At 39.6% G+C, this 22,884-nt stretch overlaps 1 protein-coding gene across 4 annotated transcripts; it reads right to left on the bottom strand.

Annotated features, from left to right (window-relative positions):
* Positions 1-4,929: 4,929 nt before the first annotated feature.
* HEATR3 (HEAT repeat containing 3) lies at positions 4,930-22,795 on the bottom strand. 4 transcript variants are annotated; one of them, XM_054170002.1, is made up of 15 exons: positions 22,651-22,795; positions 21,405-21,577; positions 20,528-20,615; positions 19,417-19,529; positions 17,341-17,450; positions 16,346-16,486; positions 15,385-15,665; positions 14,616-14,706; positions 11,446-11,603; positions 10,324-10,406; positions 9,937-10,073; positions 7,471-7,559; positions 6,519-6,662; positions 6,240-6,416; positions 4,930-5,358 (listed from the first exon to the last, which is right to left on the bottom strand). In XM_054170002.1, the coding sequence occupies exons 1-15, from the start codon at positions 22,768-22,770 to the stop codon at positions 5,239-5,241; spliced, it is 2,025 nt and encodes a 674-aa protein (XP_054025977.1). In that variant the 5' UTR covers positions 22,771-22,795; the 3' UTR covers positions 4,930-5,238. The 4 variants fall into 4 exon arrangements, with proteins under 4 accessions (XP_054025977.1, XP_054025978.1, XP_054025979.1 ...); XM_054170003.1 differs by lacking the exons at positions 19,417-19,529; positions 20,528-20,615; XM_054170004.1 differs by lacking the exons at positions 21,405-21,577; positions 22,651-22,795 and having other exon boundaries at positions 19,417-19,524; positions 20,528-20,616.
* Between the last annotated feature and the right edge of the window lie 89 nt (positions 22,796-22,884).

Raw genomic sequence — 22,884 nt, 5'->3', positions numbered from 1 at the left:
TTTATTTACAGGATTACTTAGCATCAACCCCAGTCCCAAGCAAACAAAGCCAGGATATGACACAGGTGATACAGCACACCGCAAAAGCTTCAGATGATAAAGGACTGCAGGGTATTAAACACTCCCCCCACACACCTTTAAATCCAACAGAACCCCCCCCACACTTGAATGTGGTCAATGTGGTATTTTTAATCGTGGCTCTGAACTCTTTTCTTTACTAAAAAGAGACCTCTCCAGGAAAGATTTAGAAACATCACGCATTTCTAGCTGACTCAGACATTCTTCAGTTACACTCTGGAAGTGCCTTTTACTCTCCATCAGCAGCTGGGAAGGAAGGAAGAGGCCAATGAAATTTTCCTTACAAGTAATTCACATGCCAGAGGAGAAAGAAATAGTCCTCATCAGACTTCTGTCCTAAAAGGCACACAAAACCAGGAGAAGGTGTACTGAAAACCAATTCTTTAAACATGGTGTAGGTGCTTACGCGAGTGCCTCACAACCCCAGGGATGCATCAGGACCCTCCACTATGCTGAGAACAGGTATCAGCCACAGTCATTCTAACAGCATACAGCTTATTAAGAGTGTTGTCTTTGCAATCAGTTTGATTTTAGCCCTTAATGTAACAGTAATGCAAGGAGTTCCAGATGCCCTGATTTGAAAGAGAAAAAACCTGAAGTATGTTGTCATAGCCCCTGCGTGCAAGTCTCAAACTATGTTTTTATGTGATCACTGAATTGTCTGACAAAATGCCTCTCACAGAAACACAGTAATTATGAAAATAATCCAGAAACTAAATGAGAGTGAATTGATTTAAATGCATGCTATTTTCCCTGGAAGGTACAAAAGTTAACCATTGCCTAATGTCCAAATGCATTCAAAAGAACCCTACTACTTATGTAAAAGCTCTTCAAACAGAAATGCTCACTTTGTTTCAGCCCTTGTGGAAGAAGTTCAAGTTCCTTACTCTGCTGGGACTGTCACAAATTTTCAGGTTTTGCCAATTATCTTAAAGTTATATATCTTAAACAGTATGTCCAGCACAAACTATATTTAGATTCAATTCATCTGTGCCAAAAAGGAACAATTATTTTCAATTACCATTGCCTGAATTTGGATTTGCAACAGTAAACATAAAGTTAGACGTTTCTAGCCAATGCTCTGGGAATGCTTTTCCTGAAAGTTCCTTAGTAGGGTAACAGCTTGAGTTTATGCACATTTTAGTTGGTTATTTTACATTGATATTCCATGAGATAATGCATTTTATTTATAATACTTAAATTACAATCAGATTTTAAATTAATTAATTCTCCAACAAAGTTCTCATTTTACACTTTTGTGCTCTGAATTTTCTGTATTTTCTCTCAAACTACAAATTTATACCCAAGCTAAGCAGCACTGGTAGAAGTTCCTCTTGTTCCTCTAAATTTAGTGGTTGGACTTGATAATGTCAATGGTATTCCAACCTAAACAATTCTGTGATTCTGTATGACAGCCTTTAAAAGAAAACCCATACTGCACAAACAGTATGTTTCAACACTCACCACAAACCCCAAAGAGTTAAACTAGTGACTGGAACATGGTATGTATCCATCTTCTGAAAGTCAAGGCATGATGCATAAAATGTGCTTCACAACAAATGCTATATTCAATCTTGCAACTTGCTTCTGTTTATAGATAGCAAAAATAAATCCATATAGCAATTATAACTCTGCATCTCCACAGCTGGCTGCGGAGAGGCCAAAGCAGCAGCAAATGCCTCTGGGGCTAAGCTTCTGAACAGAGCGGGAAGCCCACAGTCCTCTCTACATGCTTTACTTAATGCTACAGACTGGCTTAAATTCAGGACCTATTTTGGTATGTGATCTCAACTCAGAGACAGATTCTGTTGTGCTAGGTGTCAGGGAAACAAATAAGGCAGGAATCTGTACTTTCAAAGGATTGCCATTTTTAATTGAAGCACAGATAGAAGATGCCGTAGAGACCAGCATAAGCAAACAAATCCCGTTTCAGATACCTGTTTTGATACCAGCCTTATCTGTGTGATTACATGAACTGATGAAGATCACTTGCATCTATTTAGCATCTAGTTATGCTGCACACTGTACAGATCGACCCAATACAGGCCACCCTCAAAGTATCAGGCTTTGCTTTTGTAGGATGTGAAGGATCTTGTCTTTGTCTCAAGCTTACCGTGAACCTGTTTAAATAAACCAGTACCAGAAGAGCCATCACAACACTTGTACCATATTGTCACTTCTCCTGCTGACTTAATTGTCCTTAACTATATCAGAACTTTTATAGCCCACATTTTACAGCACAGCTGGTTTGTACTTAAAAGCCTCATCTTGTATGTCTTTAAATAAATTGCCTTGTCTTCTACAGGCAAAAGTCTTCAAAGTCTTCCATGCTTTTCCTATTATACCGTCTTGCCCCCTGTAAGCAGAACATGCTCTTCTAAATGAACGTACAAAATGATTACCTCATTCAGCCCTAAGCTCTCTATTAGACACCAAGAGCAAATTACAGTAAACAGGTGACAGAGTACGATTTTCTCATTCAGAGAAGTACAGATATCAAAATATGCAGTTTGCTAATTATTGTTAGAAAACTATTACTATCATAGAAACCCCAAGGAATATGAGGGCTCCATTTTGCTATGGGCCACTGGTAAAGGCAGTAGGCTTTGGCAAAGATCTTACAACAGGGGACATTAGGAAATGATGTAAAAGTGTCATTAAGAATAGCAGTGAGGCTAACAAAACAAAAACACTTCACAACAGCTGCAGCTTACCTCTCCTTCAACCCAAACATATGTGGTGAGCTGGAGATAGAGCCACCAGCTTGTCAGTATTTCATGCCCTCAGCCAAACAGGCTCAGTAAAGTGCTACGGTCTCCTCAAGTGAAAGAAGGTGAAGGGATTATTATGTAGGTTTTTGTGTGTTAGGGTTTTAGTACAAACTCACAAGAAACCAAAATGCCTTCATATGTCCTCATTTCTCTTTAAGCTATTAGCTAGAAATGGCACATGTACCAGACAACAGAAGCAAATATTGTTAAGCACAAAAAAAATCACATGCTTCTGCAAACAATATGGTTCATACTATGCACCTATCTTATTGTGACACCTTTCTTTAAAGATATTCAACTGATTAGTGCATAGCAAAACAAAACAAAACACCCCACCAAAATTAAAAACAAAATAAATCAAAAATCCAGGCATTCTTACTGCTGGAATAGATCTAAATGGTAGTCTGCCTTTTCACTGGGAGTCTACAGTTATAAATTATTATTAAGAAAAGCAGGTTTTCTAGTGGATGTCCTATTTTCTATATAGTTATCAACAACTTTCAGATTACTATCTGAAGACAAAGTATTTGTTCTCATTAGTAACCAAAAGAACTCAAAAGGCTTTATTGTTCTAACAGTCCCCACAAAACAAATTCTGACTGCTACACTTTATGTAAAGACCAAAGTCCTAAACCTAAACAGTAATCCCATGAAACAGGGCAGGCTCTTGACTGAATGACCAAACAGCAGCCTTGGAGGGAAGGATGAAAGGGTCCTGGTGGATACTAAGTTGAAAAGAAATCAGCAGTGCACCACTGCAGTGATGACAGCTAGCAAATAATAGGTTTCATTCATGGGATCATAGCCAGCAGGTCAAGAACACTGACAAATTGCCTCTGCTTAGCACTCATGAGATCATATCTGAAGTGCTGCATCCAGTTTGGGGCCTTCTAGCACCAGACACACTAGTCTTCCTGTGCGACCTGTGCTAGATTATATGGTCCTGCTCTGGCAGGGGCTTGGACTTATTTTCAAAGGTCCCTTCCAACCCCTAATGTCCTATGATCCTGTGAGCTAGTCAAGCAGAAGGTCACAAAGATGGTTACAGGGCTAGGGCACAGGATGTACAAGGAAAAGCTGAGGTAGCTGGCTTATTTGACCTGGAGAAGGTGAGAATGTAATTGTTGATTTCAACTACTAAATGAGGGTTATAAGAGGAGTTATGTCAGGATTTCATAAAGCAAGTTATCTGGTCAGCTCCTGAACTTACTTTCCAATCTAAGAGACTGAAATCTAACAAACTCAGCAAATTTGGTCTTTGTTGTTCCCTACCTAACATCACAGGCAAAATTTTGCCAAAAACTAGATGCCTGTGCTAAGGCAGCACACTGAGAGAAGATAGGGAAAACCTCCCATTTAATAAAAACCAACATAACAAAATGCTTTTGCATTTGGTTGTGAATTGGTTTTGTTTTCCTTTAACAAACATGTGCAAGAGGATCTCATTCACAGAAACAAATGCAAAACTTTCGATGAATCGAAGCTCACAATCTTAATCAATCAGGGACACTTTGAAAAGATAGTTTCTATATATTACAGCTTAAAAAAAATCCCTTCACATAGATTTGGAGAAGGCATTTTAAGCAATTGTAAAGTTACTTTAGATAATACCTCAATATATTAAAAAAATACTTCTTAGGTTCACTACTTCCCTGAACTCAGATTCATCCTAATGTAAAATTACAAGGGGGGGGGGGGGGGGGGGAAGTAATCAAGAAACTTGATTTTCAGAAATACTACATCAAAATAAACTAAACCCAGACCGTTGTATATAATCATAGGACCCTCTCACACAGATTTCTACAGCAAAAAGCTATCACACAGAATTTACCACCAGTGAATCAGTTTTCTCTTTGACAAACCTCACGCAGTAACAGATCCAAGTGCTGACAGTGATCTACACACCCGCCACACACTTCTCTTGGGAAGTCTGCCCTAAGTGCCTGTGCAGTTTGAGAAATAGTAAGAGCAAACAGAAATACAAACATTCTGCACTGCTCGCTTTCCTGAAGAAATAGCTTGAGCTCTTAAACTTTTTTTCCCCCAATCTGATACAATACTCAGTATTTTCTAAATTACTTTTTCACGCAGTTAATAGTTTTCTGCCAGGATAAATGCAGATATCTAAAGGACAGTGGTGTTATGTGCAGCCCCTGGGACTGCAGGAGTGCATTCTTAGCATGGAGATTGTGTTAGCAGTGATACCTTTTTTATGCCGATGTGACTTTCATATTGCATCAACCCAGGAGTATAAAAATACTGAACATAAAAAAATACAGTGTTAAATTGAAAGCAAAACTGCTCTGCTCAATATATTTTAGATATTCAAAATGGTTATATTTTTGGAAGACATTACTCAATAAGGAAAGATTTGGAGTTCCTCAATGTTTCAAGTCGGGGTTTTCCCTAGTGTCTCCTGATACGCAATGAATCTTCTTAAATTCATCTTCACATTGTCAAGAACACAAAGCTGATCTGTGCTATATTGTCCTTTGCCTTCTTTTCGTATCTGTAAAACAAACAAACAAAAACCCCACTTTACTAATGAAGAATTTTCTCCTATTAGATCACCTAAGTTTAATATAGGTCCTCTATCAAGACATGCTAGCCGTGCTCTTTGAGAGCTCCAACAGGTTCACATGTGCACGTGCACAGCTAGCAATTATCTCAGCAAGTCAATTTGCTATAATACAGCCGTGCCTAAAACCAGATTACAGTTGGCATGCTATTTCACTCATAAATCTGAAACATACACTTATCTCCTGTAGCTGTTTATATGAAAAACCTCGTACACATAACTAACCAAACAACTGTAGCACCGTCAGGTATGTATTTTGTGTGTGTATTTTGTGTGTGCAGTGCTTTAAGTTACTCCTTAGGCTTCAGCTGACTAAAGAAAGAGCATATTGAAGGTCATTATTTAAGACAAAGATGTACCCAAAATTACTGTTTAGAACTTGGCCTCGTGATTCTTCAAAATACAGAATTTTAATTAACCAACAACAAAAATGTCCACCTGCAACTACTGGAAGTTTAAAACTATGTCAGTGTAATTTCAGAAGGGACTTCTCTCCCACTGATTTATCTGTTCCACTTCAGAGACACCTGCAGGCTGTTTTTTTCACAAGGGTACCAGAAGAATAAGGTGATCTGGATATCAATAATGCTCATAGTGTAATGCAGATTTCCTCTAAAGCAGAGCATCAAGAATTCAATTATTTGGGGGCTGATTGTCATCATTTTGGTTGATTGGTTTGTTTGGGGACTTTTTTTTGGTCATCTTATAAAGCCAAATATTCATGGTTAATTCTCTCTTCTTGGAGTTCAAATCTGAAAGCTTTTACCCACACTGTGTGTTGAGACTGTGAGCTGGCTGCATTTGATGCCTACCCTCATTTTGAACACTGGCTGAAATTCTTTCAGTGCTGGAAGCAGCTTTATCTGTACTGCTGCCTTTTCTGCTTCTTTACCATCTGCAAATACATCAAAAAGTGCATCCAAGGCTTCCCCTGCTACCACGAGAGAAGACTCCTTCATAGCAACCTCAAGAAGAAATTTTCCAATCACCTGAAATGTGAGAGAAAATTTTATTTTTCCAGCAATGCTTAACAAAATTGAAAGAAGTATCACAAGTGGTTTTAGGTTTGCAAAGCAAAGTTTGCCTTTCACCTTTAGTGTTTCAGCTGTGTCTTGCCCTTTTGCCAGGACGCTGCCAGAAATGCCAAGGATGCTCACTACATTCACTCTAACAGTGGTATTGCTGCTGTGAACACCAGCTTCACACAAAGCCAGTAGCTGCTCAGGAGTCATACACTGCTTAGCAAGAGATTAACAACAGGGAAAGAAAAAAAAAAAAAAGACAGACATATTTTCATGGAAATTTTAAAATGTGACATTTAGATAATTTGTTTTTATGGAACACAGACAAATTTATAACAGAGAAAGAGAGTCCTGTGCAAGAATTCTGAAAATATAAGGAGCAAGAAAATATTTAAATTCTCCCCTTCCAATCCTTAAGGTGTTTCTTCCAGAACATAACCCAGGCTGTCATGAAGCTGAAGGAAAAAGTTCTGAAGCCAAGGGAACCTTCACAAATTTACCTAGATCAATAGCTATTTCCAACTCATTACAACTTCTATAGAAGATCATTTTCCGCTTTAAAGCCAGAAAGGACCAGCAGGCCCATCTAGTATTTTGTCTCATACACCACTTAGGCTTCATTCCCATATTTAGCTCACGAATTTATGTCCAATCAAGATTCCAGAAGGACAACCAGCTTCAACTAGATGACATCAGGTAATAAAGGATCCACATTTCTAGGAGCTAATTTACTAAATCTTTGTCAGTGTACCCATCTCCTACATACAACCTGTGGCTTATTGCTGTTTTGGTTTTGAAACACCTTTCATCTGTTCACCTGTTAAGGAGATATGTAAAAAAAAAGTATTCCTGTAAGGTCCACAAAAAATACCAAGAGTGTCTGCTATTAAAATCTGTTCTTTCACCATTCACACTTGCTGAAATTTAGCACTTCGTTTAAATGGTTTTGTTTCAAAACCTTTGTGACACAATCTCACATGAATCTGAACTTGCTAGAGCATTTGCCCTTGAAAGCTTTTACCTGGGAGATGTTCTTTGATGCCATTGTTTGTAGGAGAGCCCTCAAAGCACTGGTTATAGCTTCCAAGAATTCTGTGTCTGTAGGGAGTTCTGTCAAAGAATTGAACCCAGAGTCAAAAGTTAAACAGTAAGATTAAGGACACAAGAAGCAAAGAAATACAAATTCCTTAATCCCTTAATTGTTCCTCCAGGTACTACCACAAACAGGAAGAGCTAGGTTTTCAGAGCCTGGTCCCTGTGGGTTTATAACCATAGTGATTTATTTGAATTCAGTATTAATTGCATCTGGAAGTTAGACCCCAGTTGGTCCTCATTTTCAGGCACATTCCTGGTTAAGAAACTTGTGTGACTTACCTACAACTGCCATCAGAACAGAAACTCAACAACTGGTATCACATGGAGGCCACAGGAACTGAGAAAACTACAGATGCTGACCACATACTTTAACTCCTTTTTTCTGTCTCTAAGAAGGCTTTTTAGGCATCTAGCACACCAGAGTCTTTCCAGTTCATATAAAGAGCATGTTTTCCAGTGGTTTAATAACCTTTCAGAAATATAAGACTCAAACACTGAATTATTCTTCAGTACCAGCCATCATCTTCAATGCATATTCTGCATTTCTTGCAGCTTTTTATTTTCCTCTAATGTGTTATTTTCTGGACTACTCCAGATACAGAAACTCTTGATTATTTAATACTTATCTCCTCTTTTCCCAGCTAGATCTTTAAGCCCCTTTTTTACCCTGTAAACCACAGAATTCCTTCTAACCACATCTGGTATGTTATCAGTTCTGTCAGTTTCCATTACATAGCATTAAACTACTGAAAAAAAAATATTATGTTAACAAAAATGGCCTTGGGCCATTAAGCTAATTTATTACTACCCCCTGTCTTCAGCTAGCCACTTCTCTCGTTTCATCTAAGAATTTTCTGACTATTGCAAAGCAGAACATGTATACCTCAAAGTCTTGGAAGTCCTGCTCCTCAAGCATGAGACAGATATTCTCTATGAACTTCCTTGCATATGTCTTCATATTTATTTTCATTTCCTGCATTTTAGTTTTTCAACCACTGCTCTCAGTAATGTTCCCATGGACCAATAACATCCTTTAATGACACTGAGAACAACGTGTGCTTTGCAGGCAGATGCATTTTCAAGCATTAAGGCAGTGTCACCCTATACACTGAGAACTACATGGGTTGCATTCATGCCTACAAATGAAGACGCTGGAAAGGAAGAAAACTGAGCGAGCTTCTAAGAGACAAGGAATGACAAAGCCATGCATTTCTCAGACTTCAACAGATCTGTCTTAGGAGAAACATTTTCTGATGATTTTGAGAATTGGCAGGCCTTTCCAGGCTTCAATAGTATCTCTTTATTTTTTGAAAGGCCATCATCAGTGACCTTAAACCAAACCCAGATTATTAGAATAGCCTGAATGAAAAAGCCTGTCAGGGAACCAGATCATCAGCTTGAAATCAGGGGTGTGGGGATTGCCACTTTTTTAATCTCAGCTTTTTTTAGTGTTAGTAACAGAGAGACCAGAGTGTAAATGGTCCAACAGTACTGGAATGATAGTGATCTGATGTATAAGATTACAGGAGGTAGCTGTCTACACTGGACCATCCAATAATACCAATACTAGCAGATGTATGGAGAAATCATCACAGTCTCTCTACCTTAGAGGACCTACCTTAGAGGACCTTAGAGGAGCTATAGGAGTAAATATACTCTAGTGTTTACCAAGATATTTGGGTATTTTACAATAGTATTTTAGAAAAAGGAGATTTATTGCCTTCTCCATCGAAATCACACCACCACCAAAAGAGGCAGTTGAGCAGCTGTAATATTCAGTCATAAAAACTTTGCATGTTTTGTTAGTACAAATGTATTTCAAAAAAGCCGTGCAGTCACGTGCATAAAGCTTGTTCTGATGACAAGGTGGCTGCTCTCTTTCCTAGGTAATAAGCATGTACATTCCAGAGATTTTTGCAGCAATGACCTTTGCTATAATTACGTAAGATTCACGGGAAAAATGATGTGAAGGCCTATGCTTTTTTTCACATGTCTGTTTAGGCTAGTTAGCACATTTAAAAAGAAAATGTCAAATCTTGGTCATGGGTTGTCTGATTGTTTGATCATATTCATGACAATTGTAGTTTTTCATCCAACAGTTCTGCTACCAGAGTAAGGCAGGATTCATTCACTAAATTAGTGACCTTCTGCCTGCACACACACATGTAAAGCAGACTCTTCCATTGGGATCATACTCGCTGAAAAAGCAATTTGAATAAACACTTTTTATGGGGATACACTGTTATGTCAGCACACTTCTATCAGGATCCTTATTTTGAAAGGCCAAAGGGATAAAATAAGTAATAAAACTGCATAAAACAATGTACATGGCTACCTTGTATCTATGTGATCAGCAAAGGGGGGTAGCAAACCCCTTTACTAAACATCTTACCCGTGTTAGAAAAGACTAGCTGCGAGAGATGTTGCGCAAGAGACTGAAGCGCTGAAGCTCCTCCAAGACAATCCATATCTGACACTAACAAAATGCTATGAAGACATGTTAAAGCTCTACACTGCACTGCATTCAGTCTGAAACAAACAAACAAAAAATGGACTTAGTACATCTCTTTGAAAACAAAGCATGAAGAAGAATCTTGAATTAAGTCTGTGATCTGGTGTGCAGTTCACAAAAACATTTGCATCGCTTTATTCAAAATTGTGTATCAGATCTGCCATTGTCCAGATCTTCAAAGTACCTCAAAGATGGACAACCCTTCTAAGAGTTCTAAAACAACTGAATATACATGAAAAACAATAAGAGAGACAATGAAATCCCTACTTTTTAATTAAGGGTTTCCAAGATGCATTCTTCATACAGATGTCTAGAGCAACACTGTTCGGAAAAGCAGTTTTTTCAAGTATCTGGGGAGGGGAAAAAGAAAGGTTTAGGAATAAAGTTGCATGGTGGTATATTTCCTTTTTTAGTCTGTTTGAAGGAAAGACTGTCATTTTAGGATAATGCAAAACAGATACTTCAAACTATGCATTTGAAAGCTTACAAGGTAGCACGTGTCTCACCTGCTAAAAATGCCAGAAAATTCCTCAGTCATTCAAATGGTGCAATTATACACTGGGTTAAACATAGCATATTTTAAGTACCTAACTGTGATCAACAAAATGTGATTTTCTAGGTCTCTGCTACTCTTTTTCATTTAGATCTTGCTTCTTACAGATTCCCCTACAGAATTTTCAGATAGCTGCAAGTCTAGCAGACCTTGCCATGAAACTTAATACAGCTTGCTATCGAGTACAAAAGCTTTGAATGTTTTCATCTCACATCTTGACGTCTTGGGTCAGAATAATAACCAATTTGAATGACAAACTGCATCTTTACAACTCCAAATAAGAATGAGCAAAACAACTCTGAAACAAGAACACCCGAATTCTCATCAGTGACAAATATTGTGCTTCAAACACAGTGTATAAAACAGGAGGGAAGAGGAACTTGCACATTTTCAGTGCTGACTGTTGCCATTCATGTTATTTCCGCCTCCCTTAGTTAATGTGGAAGTCTGTCAGTCATATTTCTACTCCAGGTTTACTTTCTTTATGTAGGCAATCTTTTTCACTTCCAAATCAAGGAATACACTTTGTATTTGGAAAAGCCAAATTAATAAAGCAAAACAATCAAACAAACAAAACCCAAACCAAAACAAAGAAAACCAAGCAACAAAACTAACCATATCTGTGAAACACATGAACCTTCTACTGCATCTTACATGAAGAAAGTATTTAGGTCAAGACAGCTCATTTGATAATGCTCCACCACCAGACCAAAAAAAAGTGAAACTAAACTGATTTTAAAAATGATTCCTTTATCTCCAAATGAATTGGAATAATCTGTTGGCCAAACTGGAGGGCACAAGGGCAAGGCTATACCACATGTTGTAAAAGACAATACCTTCTTTGGAATGAGGTTGTTCAGAAATGCAGAGTTAACCTCATCAGAGAGGCACAGGGGTGACATCAGCAGCCCACCTCCCTCATTGTATGAGTTCTCCATAAACAAGTCGCTTTCATCACTGCTGGAGAGTTCTTCCCATTCCTCATCAGAGGGATCTGACAACAGAAGGCAGACTTGTAAACTAACAACACTCATGCAATAGCTATCCAACTTCTCAATTACATTTGGCTCCACCTCTTAGTTTAGGAGTCTTTAAGCTCTTGGACTCTAATAAAGTCCACGTAAACTAAGTGCCATTAAGCCACAGATCTAATTACTTTTCTTTAAACTATTTTTTTTCTTAGTATGTATTATATTCATTCAGGCAACAAGTATTATGAGGGAGGTTCATCATATGCAAGTATTTCACTGTGATATCAAGTGTGCTTCATTTAAAGATACCAAAAAAACTATAAGAGAAATATTTCTTAAAGCATTTATTAAAATTGGATTGTACCATTTTACTTCTTGAGGCAGATTCAAGCATGCATATACAGCAGTTTAAGTCAATTTGTTTACTAACTGCAATCAGCTTAAGGCAACTGTTCCCTCTGGCAATTCTCAAGCCACAAAAAGATGTCCTCTGACTGGGCAGTATGAAGATGATACTTTTCTCCACAGCAAGGTCAGTTGAAAGGACATGGTGACAGTAAAGCAAGCCAAAGCAACCCAGATCATCTCTGTAGGCCATTTCAGGCAATACATTTTCAATAAATTAAAGTTTCTAGTTTAAAGTTTATAGTTATAAGCCTGAACTAGGTTTACACTTAAACTTGGTTTGCTTGAGTAGCACATCTATAAGGGCAGACATGGAGATAGGTTGAGGCTGTATGACCCGAGGGCAAAGCTATTGTAAAGTGAATAATCTGTCCATGGCTAAAGGTAGACTTGGCCTGACAAGACACACGTCTATGTCCACGTGGTTTACACTAATTTATCTAAAGTTAGCTTAAACCTGGTTACATTTTAACTGACATGACACTGCTGCTTACACAAGTCCTAAGTCTACAGGTTAGACTGATCCTCCTCACTGACAGGTGAAAGCTCTGAGTACATAGGTCAGGGCATTTAACTACTGTGACTAAAAAAAAGCAATAAATTCATATTCACCCCCAAGTAATTTTGTCTGACAATGCAGATTCATGCAAGACCTAGGTACAGTAGTAACTATGCTAACAGCCATGTACATTTTCTGTAGCAAAAGGTAAACTCATTCACTTAAAATACAGTGAGAAAAGTTTAAATGAATGCATTTCACCTGCCCTGTGCAGCAGCTTAAGAATTTATTTGGAGGTGATGTTTATTTGATGCAAAGTACCTCATCAGGCTGTGGTATGTTGATCACAAAAGCAGCAGCATCTTTTGCTTATGGCAACATCCAATTAATTCCACAGCCACAGAATGCTGATGGTAATAGCCTTTGCATAAGGAAATGGTTGTCTCTTATGTTTTACCAATGCACAGTAGCAACAAGCATGAAAACAAAGCAGACGTTCCCCTTTCCGTCAGTCTCCTGCCTCTATTAAAAAATTCTGTCTGCATCTTTACAAAGCAAACAAAAATCTCTTTTGAACTACATTATAACTATAGGAGCTGACCATGCAGTTCAGCAATAACAAAGCCAGCAGTCATTGTATGTTCTCACCAAGTGGCAAGGACAGAGCAGGAACTGGGGTCAGAACATTAGTGCATAACCAAGATCAGGTTTCTTGTAACGTTCTGGGCAACACAGAAGCGTTTCCAATGGTAATCCCATTTTAACCAGTGCTGGTACCCTACAGACTGGACAGCAATGCTGGAGTCTCCTCGCTTCATTCCCATGTCCCTGTTAAGGGGAGAGCACTCTGCTTCCTACAAATGCCAGCCAGCACTCAGGAAAACATGTCTCTTGCCAGCTTCATTATTTCCCTCAGTTCTGTGGCAAGCTCAGTGTTTCTATGAACTCAGCATAATGGCTAAAGCTATTTTAGTTCTCAAATAGCTTGAAAATTAAATGAACAGCTGCCTCTGGATTCCTCTTAATTTCTACAGATTATGTTTCTGTCGGCCCATGAATGGGTAAAGTACTGTAGTGAAATACAACACAATCAACCTCACATTACACTGAGTGAATGGCAGAATATGCAGCTTATCCACAAGAGATTTTCCAATTAAAGGGGAGAGCTTCTGAATTAAGCTCATTAGAAGAGAAATGCAGTTATGAAAGGAGCTTCATATACTAGGTGAAGAATTTCACTGTAAGAGTGGGAAAAAATCATGGCTTGGAGTATCTGAATATTACTGTGGATTTTATTAGAACCTGAAACAATTACTCAAAGTTAACTCCTGCAGACTTACTGTTGCATGAGGCTTACACACAGTAGTAGCAGTTAAAATGTTGAGGTTTTGGAGGAGTTTTTTGGGGGGTTAGCTTTGGTTGGTTGGTGGGTTGTTGTTGTGTTGTGGGGTTTTTTAAACAGAATTTGCAAATTGCTTATTTTTTTCCCCCAAAGATTAGGAGAAAAGCTATCAAAACTGAGTATCAGAATTCATAGAAGATACAGAATAGCTTTTCCCTACTTCCCCCCAGAATAACAGCCCTTCTTTCTGCTCCAGAAGTCCAAACAGCCTAAGGCTGCATTTTTGCCTGAGTTACATACAAAAGACATCTCTCCTATTTTTGCAATGCTTGTAGTATCAAAACTATATCAAGGCTTCAAGATTTATCTGCTTTAAAAAAACTGATGCCCTGGTCCTACAATAAGATTCACACTCACACTGTATCAGATGAAAACTCTGAGCGTTAACTGAACAAAGAATTTGCTGTAATACTACTTAGGAAACACCTCCTTGGCATAAGTGTTTTTTGTTTGCTCTTAAATGCTGGCACATGTAGTATCATCAATAAAAATAAATAAATAAAATAAATAAGGCAAACAAGCAACAGAAATCACCTAAAGAAGAAAAATGTACTTAAATTACTACTAGAAATTACAATCCAGTCTGCTCCCAAGATGAGGGCATCAGGGACAATAAGCCTATGAGCATTCACCCTTACAAGCAAAGACCACCAAACAGCAAACTAAACACGGCCTATCCCAGAAAGAAAATGCACCATGACACTTGCAATGAGAGAGATCCCTACAAACCTTCACTGCAGCACATATTAACAATGATCTCCAGAGCAGTCTGCTGAGCTGTCAGTAAAGCGGTCACTTCTTTCAGTTCCCATTTATCAAACTAAAAAAATAAAAGCATGAACCAAATTTAATTTTGTAAAATAACATTTCAGCACAACGTAAAGCACCCAAGCTGTTACCTAAAAATACAATCCAGACACTTCCTGCTCTCATCCAATACCAAAACTTACCAAAAAAATCCCCAAAATACAAAAAACCCCCACCAAACACAAAACCAAGAGGCATTATTTATCATCTTTCTTTTAGATGTTTCAGAAGACATTTTACTTTCAAGAACCACCAGCTGCACTAAGGTTGTAACAGAAAAGATCACCTAAGGTTACCTAAAACCATAACAGAAACACATATTGTGGTTACTCTTCTCATGTACACAGTAGTGAATGCATTTGCTGACATCTGAGCCATCTCCACTCATGACTGAATGGTTACACTTGCCTTATGCAGAAATCAGAGCTTCCTGCAGTAGCTACAGGTAGAAGTGTCAGACAAGCCTATACCTTCTATTGGAGGATAAAAGTGGAAAAGTGCTTCTCTGATGTGCTGTACAACTTGATCACATGTGCTGAAATTCTCCATGCTCATCTTTAAAGCTTCAGTTCAAGCTACTGGAGAGGTAAGGATTAGTAACACTCATAGGTAGTTTAGCTAATGCTGAGTCAGACCAGCCGGCTGCTCAGCCAAATGCGCTAAGCTGTTGAAGACGCAGCCACACACTTACTGGAAGTAGATCTGAAATGTCATTTTCTCTCCTGACTTTTTCCTTTGGTATTTCTTCCATGACATCATCTTCACTCACACAGTTGTCTATAACATCACTCATGTTTTCCTCTGTTTCTGCCTCTGCAGCAAGTTTTAACCTGTTTCTTTCAGCTTCATTCATACAAACAATCATTTCACCAGCGTCTATTGCTAATGATTCAGAAAAAATCTTCAGGATTGCATTAACCATGCTTCCCAGGCTGCCTGGTGGAATGGTATCCTTGATATTCCAGACAGTGCCTAAACATGAGATAATTGAAATGCAAAAATCATTAAAGCACTCAATTCCCAGCTCTGCAATAGCAGAGTGTGTAAGCACACAGCCTCCGCTATCTAAAATACTCAGTATGAATGTTCAAGTCTTTCTTTCCCAAACTTGTATTTGTCTGGTTAGCATTTCACATACTCATCTGTAATAACTATGTTACACCCACATCTTAAGCTCAAGTACATTTCAATATGTAAGTAAACTCAGAATACGTGCTGCAACCCTGGTAACACTTTTTACCAGCGATAACAAATCTACAGGAGTTAAACCATTTTGTAAGAATTCTCAACATTAATTACATTTCAGTATCAAAAATCACCATGGTTGAGCAGCTGAGGTAGAAAGAAGAATGCAAGACAGAGATTTCACTGCTGAAAACCAAATGAACAGTTAAAATGGGTTATCACACTGAGCAGGCACTGAATTGAGAATGAAGCACGTAAGACAGCGGGTCTTAGAACTAGCTGCAAATATTTGGTCATTCCAAAACACAAATCCAAAAAGCAGAAATAACCTCATAAACCATCTAGACAAGCTTTGACAATCAGATGTTGAAACTACATCAGAGACAACTAAGCATTCTGTCCTTCCTACCCTCCTTTACCTCTCATGCTCTCCACCACACAGCAATGGGCACCCTTCAGTATCGTACCTGCTATCAGTGTTCTCAGCAGGATATGCTTCATTGTGCTCTCTGAGCACAACATCACAGTTTCCAGTATTTGCTGTGCAGAAGCATTAAATGAGGAAAGAAGATCTGGATTATCTTCTGTCACTGCCTGCAAGCAGTTTGCTGCAAACAACAACAACAAAGATAATTAACAAACCAAATAGTAGCCTTCACTCCCCTGATGACAAAGCATTATCTTCCTGAAAGCTACAGTAATGAAACACAAACACAGGAAAACATTTCATGCAGCATCATGTTGTAATAGTATGACACTGTCCTTCACTAGCTGTGTTTTAGATCAAAAAATATTCTGTGGCAAACCTGTACAAGAAACAAGTGAGGACAGTACCACACCACTCACAGGACTGGCTGCATTAATTTCAGCTACTCAGAGTTCAATTCCTCCACTATACACCAGCTAGAGGGTATGCCAAAAAAACATTGCAAGCATGTGCACCTGTAAGAGCATTACGACTACAACATGACTACTAATAAACCCACACTCAAAGTGATAAGGAGATGTTCTGGTTTTGGTTGGTTTGGTGTTGGTGGGTTTTTGTGGGTGGTGGGGTTTTTTTAGTTGGTTGGTTTTGTTGGTTTCTTTCTTTCTTTCTTTCTTTTTTTCTTTCAGGTGGACCATGTCCTTTGCTCTACAAATTAAACCTTTCATTACCAAAACCAGAAAACAAAATGAAAAATATAGCATATGTCCAGAGCTTGCTTTCCACAACATTTTTCCTCCCATGTAACCACCAATAGGTCATTCTCCTTTGAACTGAAAACAAACACAAGAGATGTCAGCTTCTGAATGATGTGTTGTTCAGAAAGGACTTCAGTCTTATATTCAGGGTAAAGCTTAACTAATGTTAAAGGAGGTGCACTATACAATGGATGGGACATCAGTGTTACATTCATAAAGTAAGGAAAAGAAAAAACCCCACAGCTTTAAAACCTAATCTTCTCTCTTAATCACTTACCTACTGAGATTGCCAGATCCACATTTGTGGAAAATTTCTTCATGCAATGTAACACAGCCTCCAAACATCCTTCTTTATTGAATATGTGTACTGCAGTATTGTTGCATTCACTAATGCACAAAAAAGATTAGTAATCACAGGAAAAACTACTGCAACAACATTTAAAGTAATATGTACTCACTATTACATTTTGAAGGCCTACCTAAGAATTACACATCAGTCAAAGTGATCATTACCCAGGTTGTGATCAACTCCATATAAAGTGAAGGAAGAGAAGCTGCAACACCTTGAGTATGTTTGAAAGGTGGCTCCTGACAGCTGCATCCTCACATACAGTATTCAGGAGCCTAAGTACTGTCCCATATGTAATGAGCCAGCCAGAGCTTGAAAGACAGCCTATGCCTGTGGGCTACAGGCCAGCCCAGAGCTTTCTGAAGCCATGGAAGACCCCATCCACAAACCCAGTGACAACAGAGTAGGCTGTTGTTTTCACATGATAGTTCACTTCCTCCAGAAAATGAGTGCTCTTACCAATCAGAAATGCATGCTAAATCAATGCTAAATGTGACATTTGCACTTATCCAACCTTAGAATTTGTTTTCTTCAGTTATTACAGCTTTTCCCATTTTTAAACTAACATATTGATACTAGACAAGATCAGAGCATGAAAGCATGGGACCTATCTAGTTAGAAGAGTCTTCAAAAATGTTACTTTTGAAAATGCATCAGCATCAATGCCACCACAAATTCTATCAGTACTAAACATAGCAATGAAGTCAGTAGTTCAGTCATTGCCACAAAGTTCAAACTACAGGAGTGATTTACAGCTCAATTATTACAGGTCCTTATGTCTATGAAAGCAACACAAAACATGGTTGAGTCATTTACAAAGGGCCATGCATTCTGTAAGCTGCTATGCAAGCAGCTTCTGTACTACTCTAGATTACAATCCATTAAAAATAAAACACAAAAACAATTTATAAATAAGGCCTCAAGCCAGCAGCCATACCATACAGACAGGCAGTGATAGTGAAATACTCTACAAACCATAACAAAGTGTCTAGCCCTTTCCGGTACTGTCACCATTTCTCTTCCTTTACCTGGTGTTTCCAAGGCAAACTACCAACTCAACACCACCATGCCCACTACACTACGTCTCTAAGTGTCATGTCTAAACCTTTTTTGAACACCTCCTGAGGACTGTGACTCTATTACCTCCTTGGGCAGCGTGTTCCAATGCCTGACCACTCTTGTCAGTAAAAATAACTTTTTCCTAATATCCAATGTAAACCCCCCCTGGTGCATGAAAATTCACATTCTTTGTCACATAATTAAGTAGACTTGTATCAGTCACTTAAAGTGTAGTTTGTCTAAACATTTAATATTAATTTTTGAGATGACCTGCAGAGGGAGGAAGTCGTAAAAAGTCCTCATACTCCCAGAGCACTGGAGACCACTGTCCAGAATTTAATTTTCTCCATCTCCTGGATCACAATAAGGATCTAGAGTGCATGCAAGACTCCACAACACAAACTATGCAGGAGACTACGACAGGCTGCACCAGGGGAGGTTTAGACTGGATGTTAGGAAGAAGTTCCATACAGAGAGAGTGATTGCCCATTGGAATGGGCTGCCCAGGGAGGTGGTGGAGTCACCATCATTGGAGGTGTTCAGGAGGAGACTTGATGGGGTGCTTGGTGCCATGGTTTAGTTGTTTAGGTGGGTTGGATTGGTTGATGGGTTGGACGCGATGATCTTGAAGGTCTCTTCCAACCTGGTTTATTCTATTCTATTCTCAGAACATCGGATGAACAACAGCAGAAAACAAATTTTGTCACTCTCCTAAAACTAAGTATCAACTTTGTGCACTTTTAGAATCCCTCACTTGGAAGTAATTTGATGGTGGAAGACCAGAGGAGGCTTAACAACAAAGGAGCAACAAAAGCGGGAATCAGAATCAGGAACTGAATATATTGTCCCATGCAAGGAGAGTCATTTCTTCTCTGCCTCAATTACATGCTCTTTTTCGGGAACATTTTAACTCTTCTAAAAGGCCACTGTTTGCACAGCACTTACCATACATTCCACAGCAAATTAATAGCCTCATTGGCTATGTCTTCAATATAACTTTTGTTCATCTCTCTGCATTTCTTTGGAAAAGCCTGGTTAGCATCTAGTCCAGTGCTGCACTACAACCAAACAACAGAACCAGGGTTGGGAAACAAACAAGTCAAGAAGAGAAGCAAAAACTTAAAACATTAGTAGCAAAGTGAATGGAGAGATCCCTCACAAAGCATTTGTTACCAGGAAACCTGACCATTTTCCTATTCTCTATGTAAACTGAGCCACAATAGAATTGAATCACTGATAGCTCTTTTTTATTTTGTAGAAAGACTCTTGCAGCACTTGCTTTGCATTAAATAGTCTTCAGATACATTTTAAAGTAATACTTACTAATTTTAGAACCTGAAAGGCTGTTTCTCACTAATACAATTTGTATACAAATTTCAACAATTCTTTCTAATCACAAAGATTACTTTGGCTAATATCTTGCTGTACTTTACAATAATGCTGCTACTCATATATGGGTAATACATGGGGGGGTTGGACTAGATAATCTCTCAAGGTGCCTTCCAACCCAGTGCATTCTATGATTCTGTATTTTAAAATGGGGGGGGGAAAAACATACAGAAAATGATGGTATTGCTCAAGGCTGCTCATACAAAGACAGCAGGTGACAGAATTCAATGCAATTTCCAAACTGTACTGCAACACCTGGACCAAACACAGAACAGGTTTTCAGTACAGAGTACTCTACAATGGCAGTTACTACCCAACTGTCAATACCACCTTTCATTTACAGAAAATTATTGACAAAAAAAAACCTTCACTAGCATAAGAATGTTGGATCTAGATCTTGACTGACAGCAATAGACTTCCCTTGACTGATGTTACAGACCCAAAACTTCCAGACCATTTATGTAAAAATCATCCTAGGCAGCAAAACTCACCACAAACCCAAGTTAGCAGTCAGGGAGCAGAAGCAAGTGGTCTTAATTCTCTGGTACAATTACTGCATTATCTTATTATCTTATCTTGGTAATAGCCACAGAAATTGAGCTGATTTTGAAAATGGGATCATTAATTGGCTAGATGAGCTTTAAAACCAGAGTGAATAAAACCACACCTCTTTCAGAAGTGCGACAAGGGGTGTCATGATGTCTTTTGTTACCATGTCATCACAGACTTCAAATCCTCCACAAGCACTCAGGTTTCTGGGGGAGGAAAAAAAATGCTTTGGATCAGGTGCAATACTTTCCAGGAATGTTTCAAAAGAAACATGCAATCACTATTCTTTTCTACAGGTTATGGTACTTTTTGTTTAACTTTAACCAGTAACTTGTGTCTTCTTCCACATTACCACAAAAGAATAACATAGGTGTAATGGGAAAAAAAGTATTTCCACTTACTTGTCTAGAATAACTAAAAAGCTAATCTGTACTAAAAAAGAAATGAATTCTGTCAGATAGTACTCAGTGTCAGATACAACATGCAATGCTGATACTTGTTAACACTCATTTTTATACAAATTAAGTAGGATATAGTTCTCACCATAGAGCACCAACTCAAAATGATGCTGCTTGATATCTACAAGTTTCTCAAAAAGCCATCTATATGTGTGGATTCTCTAACTAGCTCACCACACCCACTGTGCTAGCAAGACAAACTGCCATATTAACAACATTCAAGTTCTGTGTATTTCTTCACACTACAGTTGTTGGGTTTCTTCCTTAAAACAAGGATGGAAAACAGTGCATTCCACTAGAAGCAGACAGAGCAGTGGCACCTAACTTAGATCCTGCTCCTGACATTAAAGTCTCATGGCTGTCTACTGGAGCAAGAAAAAAACCCTCTCTTGGGGACTTTCACTGAGACAGGCACGATTACTCACAAGAGAGTCAATGCAAGCCAAGCTGTCATTCAAGTTCACAGCTTTAACAGCATAGGTTTTTTTTACCATGCCAGGAGTAGCTCATTCTAACAAAATATTAGCAACTACTTACCGGAGAGCACCTGCAGCTGTCTCACGAACAGCTAAACTGTGATCCATCAACAACGGTCCTAAACACCGGACAACATCTCTCTGCAGAAAGGCTGGAATTACATGTTTCTGCTGCAGCAGCTTGGAAATGCTGGCACAGGCGTATTCCCTCAATTCAGCACTTGGATGCTGCAGCTGAGGAGAAACAAACAGGGCAGATTAGAGGAGAATGAAAAGATAGCTGGCAGTTACTAAGTGAAAAGACCCTGCCTTTCATTTTACAGGCCTAGCACTGTAGCTCTTGTGTTACTGCTTCTGAAGGAAGTTAAGAACTTCTTACCTGCACAGAAGTTTGTAAGTCTTTGCCTGGGTTACGTCTGTTAACTATACAACTTGATAAATACTATTCTAGGTGTTTAACAAGACAGCCATAGTTCAGACACAGATTTGACACTAGCTGGCACTGGTGAGACCTCATCTCTAATTTCAATACCATGGTTTTTTAAAAAAGGACAAAAGGGGAAGGGAGAAAATACTATCAAGGAAGTGAACAAGAAATTTTTTTTTTACTTTAAGGAAAACAGATTTTTACTTCCAATTCTGAAGTCACACGCACAGGTTTCAACTACTTTTTATTTATAAGAAAACCAAAACCAGAGATGTAGCAATCAAGTGACTAAATGCAGTCTTTTAAAGCATTTTCTAGCAACTATTTCTTACATATGTTTGGACTAGCTAAGGCTACCTACAGGAAAACTCTCCGGCACCATAGACTGAACCCAAGCACTGCAGGAACTCCGCCAAAGCTTCTCCCGAGACGAAGGGCAGAGAGCAGTCACCCGACCGGCCCTAGCCCCTCTGAACTTGTCAGGAAGGCGAGAACGAGAGCCAGGATGGGGTACAGGACCCCTCGCTCCGCCGGTGCCTGGCCCGGAGCGAGCAGCAGTAGCCACCCCATTTCTCCGCCGAGCCGCGACGGATGCAGCCGTGACAGTGGAGAAGCGACGCGGCGTCGACGGACGAGCGCCACACGACTCCTTCCCGCGCCCGACGAAAGGACGGTGGGCAGCACCAGCACCGAACCCCCTCCCGACATCGCTTGGTAGGCGGAGACCTCCCCCCACCGGTGCGAGACGCCGCCGCCCCGGCAGCTCCCCTGGGTCGACTCGGGCCGTGACTGTCCCGCCCCCTCGGTCGTGAGCGGCGGTCGCGCCGAACCCGCCCCCACCCCCGCCCTCCTGCCAGACATCCCCACTTCTCGCCTGCACCTTCTCCAGCAGCTCTGCAGCCGGCTCTTCCTCGGGTCCACCCTCCTCGTCGCGGCACTGCTCGGGGCCAGTGGGGGAGAAGGGAGCCCTACGGAACCGCCGCGCCCGGCTCTTCCCCATAGCTCCGAGGCCGCGGCGCCGCTCGGCGCCGGCGCACCCACGTGTGCGGCCCCACGCAGGCGCAGCCGGGCCCCGCAGGCGCGGCCGCCGCCCTCGCTCGTCCACAGCCCTCCC

This window comes from Dryobates pubescens, chromosome 19, assembly GCF_014839835.1.
Source record: "Dryobates pubescens isolate bDryPub1 chromosome 19, bDryPub1.pri, whole genome shotgun sequence".
Classification (NCBI taxonomy): Eukaryota; Metazoa; Chordata; class Aves; order Piciformes; family Picidae; genus Dryobates; species Dryobates pubescens.
This window is presented reverse-complemented; position numbering and strand designations above follow the sequence as displayed.